This window comes from Sinohyriopsis cumingii, chromosome 10, assembly GCF_028554795.1.
Source record: "Sinohyriopsis cumingii isolate HCF-2022 chromosome 10, ASM2855479v2, whole genome shotgun sequence".
NCBI lineage: Eukaryota > Metazoa > Mollusca > Bivalvia > Unionida > Unionidae > Sinohyriopsis > Sinohyriopsis cumingii.
Window position 1 is genome coordinate 14,625,778 of NC_142970.1, and position 18,655 is coordinate 14,644,432.

Below are 18,655 nucleotides of genomic sequence, written 5' to 3' on the forward strand. Positions count from 1 at the left end.
ATTACAATCTTACATTCTGATGGAAAGACATGTAAATAGTTATTACAATCCAACTACCTGATGGAAAGACATGTAAGGAGTTATTACAATCCAACAACCTGATGGAAACTGAAAGACATGTAAAGAGTTATTAAAATCCAACTACCTGATGGAAAGATATGTAAAGAGTTATTACAATCCAACAACCTGATGGAAACCGAAAGACATGTAAAGAGTTATTACAATCTTACATTCTGATGGAAAGACATGTAAATAGTTATTACAATCCAACTACCTGATAAAAAGAAATGTAAAGAGTTATTAAAATCCAACAACCTGATGGAAAGACATGTAAAGAGTTATTACAATCCAACAACCTGATAAAAAGAAATGTAAAGAGTTATTAAAATCCAACAACCTGATGGAAAGACATGTAAAGAGTTATTACAATCCAACAACCTGATGGAAAGACATGTAACGAGTTATTACAATCCAACAACCTGATGGAAAGACATGTAACGAGTTATTACAATCCAACAGACTGATGGAAAGAAATGTAAAGAGTTATAGCCTAATAACTAAAGTGAGATCCCATTAACATTAGAAAAGTTGTAATATGTGATGAGCACATTCAAGATTGATACATCCTAATCTATAATTTGCACACTTAAGTTCTCATTGTAAACTGTCTGAACAAATGCAGAAAAATCAGACAATTTCAATCTCTCCTTGAGGAATAAAATATAATTATACATAATAAAAATACAATACTCCCAATCAAAAAACAGGAATTACATGTGAATGCCTGTACACAAGTTCCTTTTTCATATGGAGACAATCCCAAGTGAAAGATTGAATCAAGTCACATTGTCTTAATGGAGACATTCACAAGTGAAAGATGGATTCAAGTCAGATTGCCTTAATGGAGACAATCCCACGTGAAAGATGGATTGAAGTCACATTGTCTTAATGGAGATAATCCCAAGTGAAAGATTGATTCAAGTCACATTGTCTTAATGGAGACATTCACAAGTGAAATATGGATTCAAGTCACATTGTCTTAATGGAGACAATCGCAAGTGAAAGATGGATTCAATTCACATTGTCTTAATGAAGACAATCCCAAGTGAAAGATTGAATCAAGTCACATTGTCTTAATGGAGACATTCACAAGTGAAAGATGGATTCAAGTCAGATTGCCTTAATGGAGACAATCCCACGTGAAAGATGGATTGAAGTCACATTGTCTTAATGGAGATAATCCCAAGTGAAAGATTGATTCAAGTCACATTGTCTTAATGGAGACATTCACAAGTGAAATATGGATTCAAGTCACATTGTCTTAATGGAGACAATCGCAAGTGAAAGATGGATTCAATTCACATTGTCTTAATGAAGACAATCCCAAGTGAAAGATGGATTGAAGTCACATTGTCTTAATGGAGACAATCCCATGTGAAATATGGATTCAAGTCACATTGTCTTAATGGAGACAATCCCAAGTGAAAGATTTAATCAAGTCACATTGTCTTAATGGAGACAATCCCAAGTGAAAGATGGATTGAAGTCACATTGTCTTAATGAAGACAATCCCAAGTGAAAGATTGATTCAAGTCACATTGTCTTAATGGAGACAATCGCAAGTGAAAGATGGATTCAATTCACATTGTCTTAATGGAGACAATCCCATGTGAAAGATGGATTCAAGTCACATTGTCTTAATGGAGACAATCCCATGTGAAAAATGGATTCAAGTCACATTGTCTTAATGGAGACAATCCCAAAGGAAAGATGGATTCAAGTCACATTGTCTTAATGGAGACAATCGCAAGTGAAAGATGGATTCAAGTCACATTGTCTTAATGGAGACAATCCCACGTGAAAGACGGATTAAAGCCACATTGTCTTAATGGAGACAATCCCATGTGAAAGATGGATTCAAGTCACATTGTCTTAATGGAGACAATCGCAAGTGAAAGATGGATTCAATTCACACTGTCTTAATGGAGACAATCGCAAGTGAAAGATGGATTAAATTCACACTGTCTTAATGGAGACAATCCCAAGTGAAAAATTGATTCAAGAAGTCACATTGTCTTAATGGAGACAATCCCAAGTGAAAGATGGATTCAATTCACACTGTCTTAATGGAGACAGTCCCAAGTGAAAGATGGATTCAAGTCACATTGTCTTACTCCCTACTTATTTCTCACTCAATAAAGATCCCAGTTTTCAGAATCACTTAGAATTATATTGTAATGCTGTAGTTGGCTGTATTTTAATGCTGTAGGTTGTATTTTAATGCTGTAGCTGGCTGTATGATAATGATGTCGGTTGTATTGTAATGCTGTAGTTGGCTGTATTTTAATGCTGTATGTTGTATTATAATGATGTAGGTTGTATTTTAATGATGTTGGTCCTAGTGTAATGATGTAGTTGGCCATATTTTAATGCTGTAGTTGGTTGTATTTTAATGTCATGTGATCTGACTTTGGAGTTTTAACATAGCTTTAACAATTTGTCAGTCATTTCGCTACGATGTCTGCAATGTGGCAGTTTATAGCAAAGTCTAGCACTGTGGCATCATGCCGCAGACATGTAGCACCCAGTCACATTATCCTGTGACCAAGCCAACCACTCCTAACATTAACCCCTTAATGCTGAACGCCCAGCGAGGCAGCTGTTAGTATCATTTTGTAAGTCTTTGGTATGACTCGGATGGGGATTGAACCCACGACCTCCCGCATCCGAGGCGGACGCTCTAACCACTAGGCCACCGGAGCAGTGGTTGTATTTTAATGCTGTAGTTGGACATGTTTTAATGCTGCAGGTTTTATTTTAATGATGTAGTTGGTTGTATTTTAGTTAGATGTATTTTAATACTGTAGTTATTTGTATTTTAGTTAGTTGTATTTTAATGCTGTAGTTGCTTGCATTTTAATGCTGCAGGTTGTATTCTAATGATGTAGTTGGTTGTATTTTAATGCTGTAGTTGGTTGTATTTTAATGCTGTAGTTATATTTTAATGCTGTAGTTGGTTGTATTTTAATGCTGTAGTTGGATATATTTTAATGCTGTAGTTTGTTGTATTTTAATAATGCAGGTTTTATTTAATGCTGTAGTTGGCTGTATTTTAATGCTGTTGTTGGTTGTATTTTAATGATGTAGTTATATTTTACTGCTGTAGTTGGTTGTATTTTAATGCTGTACTTGGTTGTATTTTAATGCTGTAGTTGGTTGTATTTTAATAATGCAGGTTTTACTTAATGCTGTAGTTGGCTGTATTTTAATGCTGTAGTTGGATATATTTTAATGTTGCAGTTGGTTCTATTTTAATGATGTAGTTAGTTGGTTGTATTTTAATACTGTAGTTGGTTGTATTTCAATGCTCAAGTTAGCTGGTTGTATTTTAATGCTGTAGTTATATTTTAATGATGTAGTTGGTTGTATTTTAATGCTGTAGTTGGATATATTTTAATGCTGTAGTTTGTTGTATTTTAATAATGCAGGTTTTATTTAATGCTGTAGTTGGCTGTATTTTAATGCTGTTGTTGGTTGTATTTTAATGATGTAGTTATATTTTACTGCTGTAGTTGGTTGTATTTTAATGCTGTACTTGGTTGTATTTTAATGCTGTAGTTGGTTGTATTTTAATAATGCAGGATTTACTTAATGCTGTAGTTGGCTGTATTTTAATGCTGTAGTTGGATATATTTTAATGTTGCAGTTGGTTCTATTTTAATGATGTAGTTAGTTGGTTGTATTTTAATACTGTAGTTGGTTGTATTTCAATGCTCAAGTTAGCTGGTTGTATTTTAATGCTGTAGTTGGTTGTATTTTAATGCTGTAGTTGGATATATTTTAACACTGTAGTTGGTTGTATTTTAATAATGCAGGTTTTGTTTAATGCTGTAGTTGGTTGTATTTTAATGCTGTAGTTAACATCCTTTAGAGTTCCAATATGCATCACATCACACTTAGTTGAAATCACTTCAACCACATTTGAATGCTAAAGTATATGTCTGCATCACATCACATTGATTTCATAGCTGAAATCACTTTTACTATATTACATAACCATCCACTGCACTGACTTGGATGCGCTGTCCCATGTAACAAGATGATTTGATGTAAATGAATTAATAGAGTCAACTACACTGGCCTAGGGTTGTTTCATTCCAAAAGACATATGGACTGAATCATCCTAAATATTCCAAACAGGTCAACTTTATAAATTAGTTGAAATTATTTTGTTTCATTACAGAGTCATCCATGTAGACACAAATCACAGCAATGTTGACAGGTGATTAGTAACCAACATATCCACATGAAAATGAACTGAATAGAAAATTCTATTTTCTTATTAGGCTCATCTGTACTTGGTACAAGACTTACATGACTTTGTATCAGACTCACATGACTTGGTACTAGACTTATCTTGACTTGCTATTAGACTAACACTGCCTGGTATTAGACTTACAAAACATGGTATTAGACTTGCATGACTTGGTATTAGACTTGAATAACTTGGTATAAGACTTACATGACTTGCTATTAGACTTACATGATTTTGCATTAGACTTACGTAACTTGGTACTAGACTTACATAACTTGGTACAAGACTTAAATGACTTGGTATTAGACTTACATGACTTAGTACTAGACTCACCTGACTTGGTACTAGACTTATCTTGACTTGGATTAGACTCACAGGACTTGGTATTAAACTTACATGACATGATAGTAGACTTACCTTGACTTGGTACAGGACTTACATGACCTGGTATTAGACTTACATGACTTGGTACTAGACTCACCTGACTTGGTACAAGACTCATCTTGACTTGGTATTAGACTCACCTGACTTGGTACTAGACTCACATGACTTGGTATTAGACTTACCTTGACTTGGTACAGGACTTACATGACCTGGTATTAGACTTAACAAAACTTGGTATTAGATTTAATGACTTGCTATTAGACATACATGACTTGATACAAGACTTACATAACTTGGAGGTAGAATAATCTTAACTTGGTAAAAGACTTATGTAACTTGGTATTAGACTCAAAATAACTTGGTATTAGACTTCCCTTGACTTGGTATTAGACTCACTATGTTGTTGTTGTTGTAGGGTTTAATGCCATTTTCAGCACACAATAGGCTATACATGGAGGCCAGTATTAATGGTGGAGGAAGAACCCGGGAAAACCCCAGAAAGAACCAAGGACCCAATAGAAGCTACTGGCAATCTATCTCACATACCCACATCAGCCAAATCCGAGACTCGAACACATGCAAACAGAGGTGAGATGGCACAGATCTGTAACAAAGAGTACTTCAAACCACTAGGCCACTCTGGGCTCCAGACTCTATATGACTTGGTATTAGACTTACCTTGACTTGGTACAAGACTTACATGACTTGGTATTAGACTTATCTTTAGTTGGTAATATACTTACCTTGACTTGGTACAATAGTTACATGACTTGGTTTTATACTTATCTTGACTTGGTATTAGACTTACATAACTTGGTATTAGACTTACATGACTTGGTATTAGACTTATCTTGACTTGCTATAAGACTTAACTTGACTTGGTACAATAGTTACATGACTTGGTATTAGACTTACATGACTTGGTATTAGACTTACCTTGATTTGCAATAAGACTTAACTTGACTTGGTATTAGACTTACCTTGATTTGGTACAAGACTTACATGACTTGATATTAGACTTACCTTGACTTGCTATAGACCATTCTTAGAATGTATTCATATATTCATGTGACCCTGGGTCAGCGAATCCAAAACGAGGCTAATATAGGCACCAGCTTCATTTTACCTCGCAACCATGGCTGCCACAGTTGATACCGGCAACAGAAAAAATCGTGACAATTATTGTTGTGTTCCGTTGTGCAATGGGAATGCTAAAATTCACATAGATTTAAGCTTCCACCATATCCCATCAGTGAAGAAGATGGAGCTTCGTAGAAAATGGATTGTTGCAATACGTCGTGATGAGGGGCTGAATTTTAAGGTAAGAAACTGGATGATTGTTGGTGTGTTTATATTTTCTTGCAACTGAATGATGTAAGAATAAGAATTACAAACGCAAAATAGATTCTGTCGATGAAGTAAATGATTGTATGTATGTGTGTTTTATAATGACAGGTTTCTAAAAATGTTACCCCTAGTCCCATTCCACATAACGGGGTCATCGAAAACTGGGCGTACCTCCAAGCAGCGCATTTTTATAAGAAATTATGAATTTTGCGTAGGAGTAGTAAGTACAGAAAAAGTAAAGTTATTACCTCGTTAAAAAAACAAGTAGAATGTAAATGACCACGATAGAGAAGAGAGATAGCACCAGTACAATGAAAATGATGAGAGTACAAGTTGAATGAAATTACGAGAGAGAGAGAGAGAGAGAGAGAGAGAGAAAGGATAAGAATTAATGAAGCTGTTGATAAAACATCACTGCATAATTTCTCTTATTTACTCTGAAAAGACCTGATTTATGTGGGGTTTATTTTGCTTGCTGTTCTCCTCCAGATGGCACTGATATTTAATCAAACCACAGCTTTGTAACTTTTGTTTTACACATTTATTTCATGGTGTGTGCATGACACAGTGTTTATGTGTATGAGAGAGAGAGAGAGAGAGAGAGAGAGAGAGAGAGAGAGAGAGCAGACAATCAGTGGAAAGCAGCCTCTGTTAAAACTCTTGTATAATTTTAAATTATAGTGAAGCTGGTAACTTTACTAGTTATATTTTTTTGTCTCCATTATAGTTAACAAATGTTGATGAAAAGCTACATTATTATTTTATCTTCTTCAGATCCTGTGAGTTGCATATAGCATGCAAAAGTAAAATTACAGAGCTGGAGAAGAGACTGAGGAAAGCAGTAACAGAATTGGAAGAGAAGGAAAGGCAACTGCAAGATTTGAATAAACAAAAATAAACATGGAGAAATTTGGATTGAACAGATTTACAGATGATGATGAAATGATAGAATTTTACACTGGTTTTCCCACATATGAGGTTTTTATAACCTTCTTCAATAGCACCAAACCTACTGCAATTAGAATGAAGAGCTTATATTACAGCACTGGGAATGACATCAACATCAGGGGACGGCAAAAGGCAATGGACCCAGTGGATGAACTTTTCATGTTTTTGTGTAGATTTAGATGTGGATTTCCGATTGAAGATATGTCTGTTCGATTTAATATTCACAGGTATTCTGTAAGTCGGAAAATAATCATGTGGACAAATTATTTGTATTTCTTACCAAGTCGTGAGCAGGTTCAAGCAAATATGCCTCTCGATTTTCAACTGTCCTACCCAGGAACTAGAATTATTATTGACTGCACATAAATATTTACAGAAAGACCATCTCTAGTGCTTGCATCAAAGACTTATTCAAACTACAAAACTCACAACACCTGAAAAGGTTTGGTAGGGATAGCCCCACACGGTGCAATCACGTGTGTCTTCCTTGTACTCTGGATGCATGAGTGATGTGGAGATCACAAAGCTGTCAGGGCTTATAGATTTGTTAGAACCAGGGGACCAAATCATGGCAGATAAAGGTTTTGTTTTACATAAAGTTTTAGAAGGTACTGGTGTTTCCATTGCAACACCACACTTTCGGTGTAGTTATGGGTAGTTCACAGCTTCCCAGGTGGAAACCAATCAAAAAATTGCAAGCCTGAGGATACATGTGTAAAGATACATTAAGAGGGTGAAAGAATACAAAGTTATTACAGTCTGTGGTGCCTTTGACAATTTCTGGGTCAATAAATCAGTTGTGGACAGTAGCAAATGTACTGACTTTGTTCAAATGACCACTAATTAAACAAAAGAAATAGCATTTTGTGACATGGAAGTATCATGTAGAACTTGTGAATGAAAACAAAGATACTGAGACATTATGAAAGTACCACATAAGGTTCATTTTATTGACATTTCAGTAGTTTATTTTTAGACCTTAAAATCATGCCACATTTCATTGGCATCTTGTCATGCAAATACCTTTTAGATGTGTGAATCTTGTTCATTTTATTAACATTTCAGTAATATACAAGTTTTTTTTAAAACACCTTTAGTAACATCGTGTAATATTTCAATGACATCTTGAATTTCATGCAAATACCTTTGGTAAGATGTGTATATGTCGATATATATATATATATATATATATATATATATATATATATATATATATATATATATATATATATATATATATACACACACAATTATTCAAAGGGTTCATGTGAAAATGATACACAATTCTATAATGCATCTATGGGTGACTGTTCCGGCCTATATACATATATAGTAAGCAAAACCAGCTACGCTGAATTTAAAATTGACAATTTCTGTAAGTAGATTTTAAAAGCAATGCAACAAAGTCCACATTGGCAAATGACTTGCAGCCATTTTGCTTGGAGTTGTCAGAATGATTTAATAATGTAAAGGCATAGAAAATTCATTTTAATATATCTTACAAAACATTCATATGCATATATACAAACAGGAGAACGTACTAATTGAGGTAGAATCTATAACAGAAGAGATCAAGCTTGTCCTTGACAGCTTGCCAAAATTCCCTGTCAAACAGAATAGTCTCAACATGAAAGTCATTTTCCAACCACACACAGAAATCACACCATTCCAGTCCTGTAACTGCCAACTGCATTTGAACTTGGTAGTAGTAGTTGTGGTTTGTCTTCAATTTCAATGCATCATTAGAAACCGCAAGGTACTTCAGAGATAGTAAAGTGTCTGCAACTGGACATTTAATCTCCATCAAACCATAAGGGGGGGTCATGTTGGGGTTGTAGACTTTACGATCAGGAGTTGCAGCAAGCCAATGACAAAATGGGCTCACAATTATGCCACTTGGGTACAGATTGACATTGTCATTCATTCTCTAGAAGAAAAAAGTTATTTTTTTATTTAAAAACAAACCAAAATCATAAATCGCAATAATTTAAAAGGTGATTTTGTTTCTTATTCAAATAAAATGTTCCTACACACTGGGGTGTCATTTATGCAATACAAATTATTTTCCTTGATTTCTTAAGCAGGTTTTACAAATTTTTGTTGTTGAAATTTCTTTTAAAAAGGATACAAATCGGATAATTTTCTTTTCTTCTTTTCTTTACAGCATACTCATTTTGTATTCCAAAAGCAATCCTAATTTAGGAAAATAGACAGTCCTGGAAAGTTTATTTGAAGAAATATGATATGGCCAAACTGTATCGTAGACAGCATTTATGCAAGATCTGAATTTCGATAATATTTTAAGTGTTGAAATATTAAAAATATATGTGCATGTTGAATATAATTTTAATAATTTATAATATAAATATGAATGAAAATGACAGGTTTACCTCAACAACATGTGGTGACTCGTTCTTCTTTTGTGATCTAAAACACCGTCCCTTGACAAGGCATTCATTTCCATCTCTATAAAATGAAAATAAAAGAGAAACTCAGTTTAATAAACAGATTAACATAATATCCCATACATAAAATGACAAAATGTTATATTGTTTAGACACGATTATTCCCTATTATGTTTACTTGATCTAATGTGTGCAGTTACATACTGGGTGTTAAATTCATCCATCTACCAACACCACAAAACTAATAATAATTATAATCAATGAACAATGAAGAAGTTCACATAAATAAGGGACCAATTTGTGTATTTGGGGGCAGGGTGCTCTTTGAAAAGAAAAAAAAAAAATATATATATATATATATATATATATATATATATATATATATATATATATGAATGGATATAAAACAGCTTTGAACAAATAATCCTGCTGTTTTGTGGGTAAATATAAAAATGTCAGGTTGTGTACTTTTGATACATATTAAAATTCAAGGTATGTACCCAAAACTATTTAAAGCGCACCACAAAGTCTCTATTGGTGAGGAAGGGGGCGTGGTTGGTTAAAAGGGCAGTTTGTGTCACTATGCACGTTTTGTAAATGTTTTATTTTGACCGCGTGTTTTGACCACAGTGCTGACTGACAGCTGTACATCTAAATCAGACCTACTCAGAAAAAAAAATATGCTTTAAATAGTTTCATTTCTATATCGTTAACTTGTGTTTTGTGTGCAGTAGAGAAAAAGTACACTCAAGATAGGACGTAAATCAACTTACCTTTAAGAGAATGGACATATCCCTCACTGTAATACTTGAATCCTTTTGTCATCTGTTCATTCCTTGAACTGCTGGAGACACCCGTGATGAAATTCTCAACGAATGTAAAAGAAATATCTGGCAAACAGCTCAGATCGTTACTCGATGTACAGTAAGACGCCATATTTTTTCTCAGTCTGCCTACCGTAGCCTCGTTTTCGCGATACATTAATATTCATGAGGATCTCATTAAGAATGGTCTATAAGACTTACTTTGACTTGGTACAATAGTTACTTGACTTGGTATTAGACTTATCTTGATTTGGTATTAGACTTGCATGACTTGATATAAGTCTTACATGACATGGTATTAGACTTACATGACTTGGTATTAGACTTATCTTGACTTGGTATTAGACTTATCTTGACTTGGTATTAGACTTACCTTGACTTGCTATTAGACTTATATTTACATGGTACATGAGTTACATGACTTGGTATTAGACTTATCTTGATTTGGTATTATACTTACATGACTTGATATAAGACTTACATGACATGGTATTTGACTTACATGACTTGGTATTAGATTTACAATGTCTTGGTATCATACTCACCATGACTTGATATAAGACTTACATGACTTGGTATTAAACTTACGTGACTTGGTATTAGATTCACAATGTCTTGGTACCATACTCACCATGACTTGATATAAGACGTGCATGACTTGATATAAGACTTACATGACTTGGTATTAGATTCACATGTCTTGGTATCATACTCACCATGAATTGGTATTAGACTTACATGACTTGGTATTAGACTTACATGACATGGTATTAGACTTACATGACTTGGTATTAGATTTCCATGATTTGGTATTGGATTTCCATGACTTGGGCTTTGTAACTTTAAAACCCTAGAATCTAACAAGTTACTCAAGTGCAAGCCATACACATTACATTATCAAGGAATTTGATCTTGAACATAGGTGTGCAAAACTCCACTTTTTGTCAAGTCACAATTTCCTGGACCTTTGACATTTTGTGCCAAAATCAATAGTTCTCTCCAAAACTTCAACTGCACAAATTTTGGTCAAGATGCATGGTCCGAAATTCAAGTTATTATGCAAAAATCTTTCTTCTTCTTCCAGCTACAAAGACCATGACCTTTAACCTTTTACCTCCAAAATCAAGTTATTATGCAAAAATATTTTTTCATCCACTTACTGAACATGACCTTTAGCCTTGAACTCCAATAACAGTAGAATTAAACCTTACCAAAAGAGTAAGCCATATACAATCTTTGGTGAAGATATATGGTTGAAAAATGAAGTGTTTGCACATAAACTATTTTTATTTTTCACCTGCAGAGTCTCTGACCTCTGACCTTAAAATCAATAGGATTCTTCTTTATCCCAAGTACATGACATCGAATAAGATCGGAACCAGTAGATCATGTAAAGCAAAGTTATACATAGATTACAGAAACGAGAAATGCAAAATATGGATGAATATATTAGGTGTATGAAAATGCATGGGCGTTTGAAGGTGAATAAATGTTTTAAGTTATGGAAGATGAATAAATGTCATAAGTTTTCCTGTTAGCTTTACCTTCACACCAGAATCTTTTAGCGTCATGATTGCTTGTTCCAAGGGAATCCAGCGGGCTGGTTTTTCCTCCCCCCAATGCGACTGTTCAGATGCTAATTCAAAAATTCTTCTTTTCAGTGTTTCCAGCATAGGATCATTATGGGTGTTATCAATGGCAATATCATGCATCAGGTGGCGTATGGTTGGCTTGTCTTTCAAAATGTAGCGGAGTTCCTTAAAGTACTTGTCAATGACATCTTTTCGAGATTTCTGTAAATAAAATGAATTAAACTGGTCATTTCACATGCATTTTTGTGAGTGTCATTTACATTCTAAATCAAGCATACTTATAACCAATGCTGCTTATTTATTAGCAACATGACATTCTGTGTATCAATCTATCTATTGTATACTTCTCTGTCAGACTGTTTACATTTAATTATCCGTCCCTCCAGATATGCCTGCACTTCTCTCTCTCTCAATCTATCCTAAATATAGTTATTACCTCCATATTAAAACCACCTGTCTCCATAGACAATACATATCAATTTTTGTATTATTTCAGTATTCACCCTTTTTCTTATTTATTTAAATATAGGAATTCAGTAATTCAGTACTAAATAATGCATTTCCACAAGTAATGAATACTGTTGAGTTTCATTTTCATTTTAATTTCACTATTTCTCCCCTAAAAATGTCCTAATCAATGGTCATGGCCAAATGATGTTGTCTTGTCAAGAGCAAATGCCTCTATGAAACTTTTCTTTATATCCTCAAATATAAGACAAAATAGGAAAATATACAATAGGCAAAGTTGTGTATACCAACTTTAAGTAAATCATTAATGCAAATTCTAAGAATTAAATTCAAATTGAATATACCTCGGAAAGCTTATCCACATGTGTGCCAACCAGAATCACATGAGGAATGTTGGCATGAAGTGATGGTGCACATGTGTGTATTGAGTTCATCCAAATCTCAACCAGGTCTGAAGAAAACAGAAACTACTTACTATGTAACTGTATCAAGTAAATAAATAATAATAATAATAATAATTATAATAATGATAATAATAATAATAATTTTAATTTCTAGATGAATTTCCTTATGGTCCTCCATTAATAACATAAATTACATAAAAACAAATTCAACAATGTTACATCAAGTCTACAAAGATACAATTAAAACTTTGGTGAAATGTTATGTACACAGGACTGTTACACCCATTTTGGGGATGACTTTCAGTTCTGCAAGCAAATAAGTATGGAAAGATGCTTGATGTTCTCCACATTTAATGTAAATAAGCCAATATCCTTTATTTGAATACACATTATACATGTAGTGTCAATAACCAATACTATTTGTTCCAATATGCATTATACATGTAGTGTCAATAACCAATACTATTTGTTCCAATATGCATTATATATGTAGTGTCAATAACCAATATCATTTGTTCCAATATACATTAAACATGTAGTGTCAATAACCAATACCATTTGTTCCAGTATACATTATACATGTAGTGTCAATAAACAATACCATTTGTTCCAATATGCATTATACATTAGTGCAAATAGCAATACCCTTTACTTTCTTATGCCTTTTTTAAAACTTGTGTCAATATGTAATTTTAAAGTTTTTTTTCAAAACAACTCCCTAGAACTACAGTAGTCTTAGTTCATTACATACAAGCTTCAAGAGAAACCTTTCTCTCTAGCTCTCTATGCACTCCCATTTTCTTGGTTTGTTATTCATGGCTAAAGGCGTTCTACTTACCATGAACTTTACATGGTTTTATTCCCTCCATATCAATGAAACACTTGTCATCTTCTATGAGATCTGTGACTTGTTGACTGAGATCTATGACCAGGAGATACAGTGCACGACTCGTTAGAAATGTTTGATGAGTAGTATAGAAGGCATACTGCCCTGCAAAATCCCATATCGACAATGCTGCATATTTCACTGTATCCTTCTCTAGTTTGTCGGCATGTTCATTTATCAAATGGATGATTTCCATCACTGCATCCTTCTTCTTCACTTTCTCACTGGACTTTCCTTTACTCATTGGAACTGTAACAGTGCTTGTTATTTGGGCTGAATGTTCCACACCATGTCCACCATCCACCTTGATAACAGACAATTCTGCTGGCTGGGAGTATTCTAATTTAACTTCTTGGTCTGGTATTGGACTAGCTAGCTGATGTATCATTGCTATGAGTTATATCGTCTTCAGAAGCTGGTTCCCTTTGGTAGATATCGTCTCTATGACCTTCTTGTTACTGGCTGACATCAGACTTCTGATCTGGTCCAGACAACAGTTTCATCAGCCGTTGAAGTCTGGACAATTTATCAGAATCTTGCAAAAGAGAAAGCGTAACATATCTGTCATATATATATATATATATATATATATATATATATATATATATATATATATATATATATATATATATATATATATATATATATATATATATATATATATATATATATATATATATATATATATATATATATACACTGTCCAAACATTGATCTTACCACATCACATTGCCTCAAAGGATGTACCAGTGTGCCCCATTCAAATTTACTTTATAAATGTCACATATATAATGGTCACCTGGCATGAGGCAGTCAGTGTGAGTTGGTTGGTTGTTTTGTGGCTTTACAACATTTCTCTGCAAGACAGGCTATATATATGGTGGCCATTATTGATGGTGGAGGAAGAACCAACAGGAAATTACTGGCAGCTTTCTCACTTAAACCCACCCAGACAGAGCTAAGATGGCAATGATCAGTAAAGTCAAGCGATACTGACTACTCTGCAGTACAATTAAACTGAACTTTTGCTTTACAAGGAAATCATTGTTTTCATAAAGAAAATTCGTGTGAATCAATGTGCAAAACATGTATTATTTCATGCTTATGCCCTCATGTACTTTATCTTCTTATTTAAATCACAGGGTGTGGCATTAAAAAATCACTCTTACGGCCTTTTTATCTGTCTGCTTAAACTGGCATGTAACAACATACTGTTTACACAGTTTATGATTGAATAATGCAGAGTAAACAACTTTGTTGATAGTGAAACAAGAATAATAATGAGATAAACCTCTGTATAGAGGTCACCTATGTAATAAGGCCAATATTGCATTTTCTCAAGGGTGGTTACTTTTGACAGGTTATATATATATATATATATATATATATATATATATATATATATATATATATATATATATATATACACGTTTTAGGTGCGTTGTGGGCAGTCATCCCGAAAGTGGGTTTACGGGAAGGACATGATATAGTTTACATTTCAAATCAAAATACATATACATAGGTTGTATTTCTTACATAGTAATTATGTATATGTTGAAAATAAGTATATACACTTATGTTATAGTCCTATTCATGTTTTCGGTTCGTGGGCAGATATATAAATTTCATGGGCAGTTTTGACCTTTAGGTTGAAGATGACAAAGTAACTGCCCAAAAATACGTTCACGAAGAACAAACATATAGCATTCTGCCCGCGAACACGGCCCCGGGAACAATATATAGCGTACTGCCCACGAATACGTTCACAAGTAACAAATATATAGCATGACTTTCCGGTGTGCGCGCGCAAAATGGTTGTCAAGACACGACGATAAACATTAATCTATTAAAGCATCCTTTGCAATGGCCAGCGTACATATAGCGGACGTGAGGTTCGTTTTTCACAGCTTGTTTGAAATAAATGGATGATTATATATCCAGTGTAACAACTTGTCTTGACAGCTTATGGATGCTAATGTTTGACATTTATTGTGAAGATGATTGTTCACTGCTTGTTGATGAATTCGTAGCTTCTGTTAATCAATGTTATAGCTCAATTTAACTGTCATACACTGATATGTTTAAGTCTGCTTGCACAGTTAACTATGCAGAGTTATGGAAATATAACAAATTGGTTTTAATAACTTTCAGAGTTTGTTTTACTATTACTCAATATTTGTTTCAAGTACTATAAAGGCTGTGATAGGTTGGGTGGCTTAGATTACAAATCAGGCCCTTCTCACTTGGGGGGTGGGGGGTGGGTACTGCCCATTATGAATATTACTGGTCCTAGATGTCCAACCTGATATTTATGACATATAGGTTCAACATCTTACTGCCAGCAGAAATGGTGTTCTGTAGTATTTTTCCCAGTCAATAGTTTATGGATATATTATGTCATGTACTATGCTTGTTTAATTCTCTCATCTCAGTTCTGACGTTACCATTGAATGCTATAATGTTCCCAGACATCCGGTATTCTTGGTTATTAAAATTATATATATACACAGATAACTGAAGGTGAGTTCTCATTATTCCCTAACAATTGTAATTAGTGGGGCTGTAGCAATTGATGGTCTGAGAATTCAAGTTAACTGGTTCAAAACTTGGGTAAACAACAAACTGTTTTCTTCCTTTGACAGGCATCATAAAGTTTTGCATCTTTGTCACTCTGATGACTGTGGTACACAAGTTACAGACTTTGCCTTAGAATGAGCCTGATTTTTGATACTTGTTACTGAATGGGGTGGGGTAGGGAAGTAACAAAATTATTAAAGGTGGAATGTATGCAAACCATGCTGGAAATAGATATGTGCCAGCAACTGCAACATGTAAGCTTCAATCAATTTGGAAACTATAAGCTTTATCCTGTAAATATTAACAGTTCACACCCTGTATAAAAGATGATTTTGTGTTTGATTAACTGGAACTGTTAATTTATTATGTTAAGGAATTTATTGTTTTTACCCTAGTAAATGTAATATAATTAGGTCAAAAGTTCCAGTTTGTTTATTGTTTCCAGAGTTGATTATTGTAACTTGAAGAACCTGTTTCTAAGTGTTAAATGAAATGAAAGAGATATTGTTTACTCAAGTGATATAAAATAAAAGTTTAAAATGAACTGAAAGAAATATTGTTTATTCAAGTGATACAAAATAAATGTAAAAGTGTATATTCATTAAGAAGTGTATTGTCAATTGCAAATAAATGAAGATTTATCTTATTTTGTTCTTTACTTGTGTACAAAATTATACCTGGATTGGGCAATAATTACTTGGACTCCATTTGGAAAAGAAAAATCTATATGTTCTAAATACCTAATGTTCATATCATAATGCTCTTTTAATGGATGATTATGCTTTTCAGCTGACGTTACCATATTGCCAAGTGAACTAATAGTATGGCCTTTGGTGTGGCCCACTAATCACATTTGTAAATGAATTATGCATACAATAGAGAAATAGCTCTTAAAATATCTTAGGAGTTGAACAATGTGTGTACACAAATAAACATAAAGCAAATCTTTGAACTTGTATGCCACACATGCAAGTGAATTGGTGGTTTTCATAGGTAACTTGTGTACTCTTATGGCTTTTGTCTATATTACTTTTAGCCATTTCTATTCACACACCAGAACACAACCTTTTTTGTCTGATTCAGGTACTAATGCAAAACTTATTTCAGCTGTAACTGAAGTATACCGAATTTTTCCTGATACTGAGGCCTACTGTGTAGACAGTATAGCTGTAAGTCATCAAATCAAATGGAAGACAACAGTGTGCAGTTGAAGAAAATGATATATACCCAGTACCATTTAGAGTTATCTTAAAGAAAAGTCACAATGCACACTGATACAAGTAGTTTTAGAAAATGCATTTGTTCCACATACATTTTAACTTAACCCAAAAGTTCAGTCTCTTGCCTAAAATTCAATCAGATGTATGCATTTATTCCATAAAACACAAAGATATAATGAACCAAATCATTTTCATTATTGAGTTAGGTAGTAGGCTATGTTAAAGAGTGCAATCACTTTATCGATTTTTTTTTCCATTACATTTTTATTTATTATAAAATGACATTTCTTAGTGGAGTGCTAGCAACTGTAACTTGAGGAATATTTTGTACATGCTGGCCTAAGTGTCATGAATATACTGTGCTACATTTTGCTTTATTAGGTATAATACTATCATGAGACTTGCTTGATTAAATCCTGAATTTGTCAGTTACACTTACAAGTCCACTGGTAGAATTTAAAATCTGTGACAGTTTGGGAACTTTTTTTGCAGTAACTGCAAATCACTTTGCCTTCACAGTCAATGAATTCAAGCCATTGATAATTGTCAAACCATTGTGACTGAAAATGTGATTGTCTCTTAGTTGTGTCCTATTTGATAATTTTGCTGCCACAGAGTCTGGATTGTGTCTCTGAAGAAATAGTTCATCTAGACTCTGTTGCAGTATTACATTTTATATGTTCAATTTAATGAATTTTCTTTCTTTGAATCATTCTTATGTCATAACTTGCGAAAATAGTTTAGTTAACAATATTTATTCAAACAGAAAAGATAACCTCACTTGACAAATCATCCTACTAAAGTGATCATGGCATACACTTTTGTCTTTGAAATTCAAATATTGCCCACTCGTTAATTAACATAACTAATATTGCACATTGAAGGTGATCATATGTATCATCAGTTTTAAAAAAATAAAGACATAATACTATCATTTAATCACTGCATACAGGAAACAGACACTTGTGTCTGTAAAATGCCTTTCATTGGATTACTTTGGTTTATTAAAACCAAACAGCGATCCACTCAGGATTTTCTAGGGTAGATACAGAGAATATATTATGGTCATTCAGAACGCTATCAATACATCAGACCAGATTGTTTTTATTATTATTTAGGCAAAATAACTTAGTAAGTCAGATGGCAAACATGAGGATGGTGATAGGTTATGTGGAATTTGCATTGAATCATCTGATCCCAGAAGATTTGATACAATGTCACTGGTTGTGGTAATCATCAAGTGCAGTTGCACGGCACCATAAGACTTATCAAGATACCATAAGCT

At 33.6% G+C, this 18,655-nt stretch overlaps 1 protein-coding gene, 2 long non-coding RNA genes and 1 other non-coding gene across 4 annotated transcripts in view; 1 reads left to right on the forward strand and 3 right to left on the reverse strand.

Moving 5' to 3' along the window:
• LOC149789632 (putative serine/threonine-protein kinase pats1) overlaps positions 1 to 12,729 on the reverse strand; it is a 95,720-nt gene extending 82,991 nt beyond the window's left edge. Inside the window, exons 1-2 of the mRNA XM_089973343.1 lie at positions 12,628 to 12,729; positions 11,768 to 12,016 (exon numbers count right to left, since the gene is read on the reverse strand). Coding sequence (XP_089829469.1) covers positions 11,768 to 12,016; positions 12,628 to 12,717 — 339 coding nt within the window. The 5' untranslated portion in view covers positions 12,718 to 12,729. The remainder of the gene's footprint in view (positions 1 to 11,767; positions 12,017 to 12,627) is intronic.
• On the reverse strand, positions 2,690 to 2,762 carry Trnap-cgg (transfer RNA proline (anticodon CGG)). Its single transcript has one exon. It is a non-coding gene; the product is annotated as a tRNA-Pro (tRNA).
• Positions 5,773 to 7,345, forward strand: LOC149789634 (uncharacterized). The gene is made up of 2 exons (XR_016423959.1): positions 5,773 to 6,020; positions 6,821 to 7,345. It is a non-coding gene; the product is annotated as an uncharacterized LOC149789634 (long non-coding RNA).
• On the reverse strand, positions 8,776 to 10,336 carry LOC149789635 (uncharacterized). Its single transcript, XR_016423960.1, has 3 exons — positions 10,173 to 10,336; positions 9,385 to 9,460; positions 8,776 to 8,921 (listed from the first exon to the last, which is right to left on the reverse strand). It is a non-coding gene; the product is annotated as an uncharacterized LOC149789635 (long non-coding RNA).
• Positions 12,730 to 18,655: the final 5,926 nt, after the last annotated feature.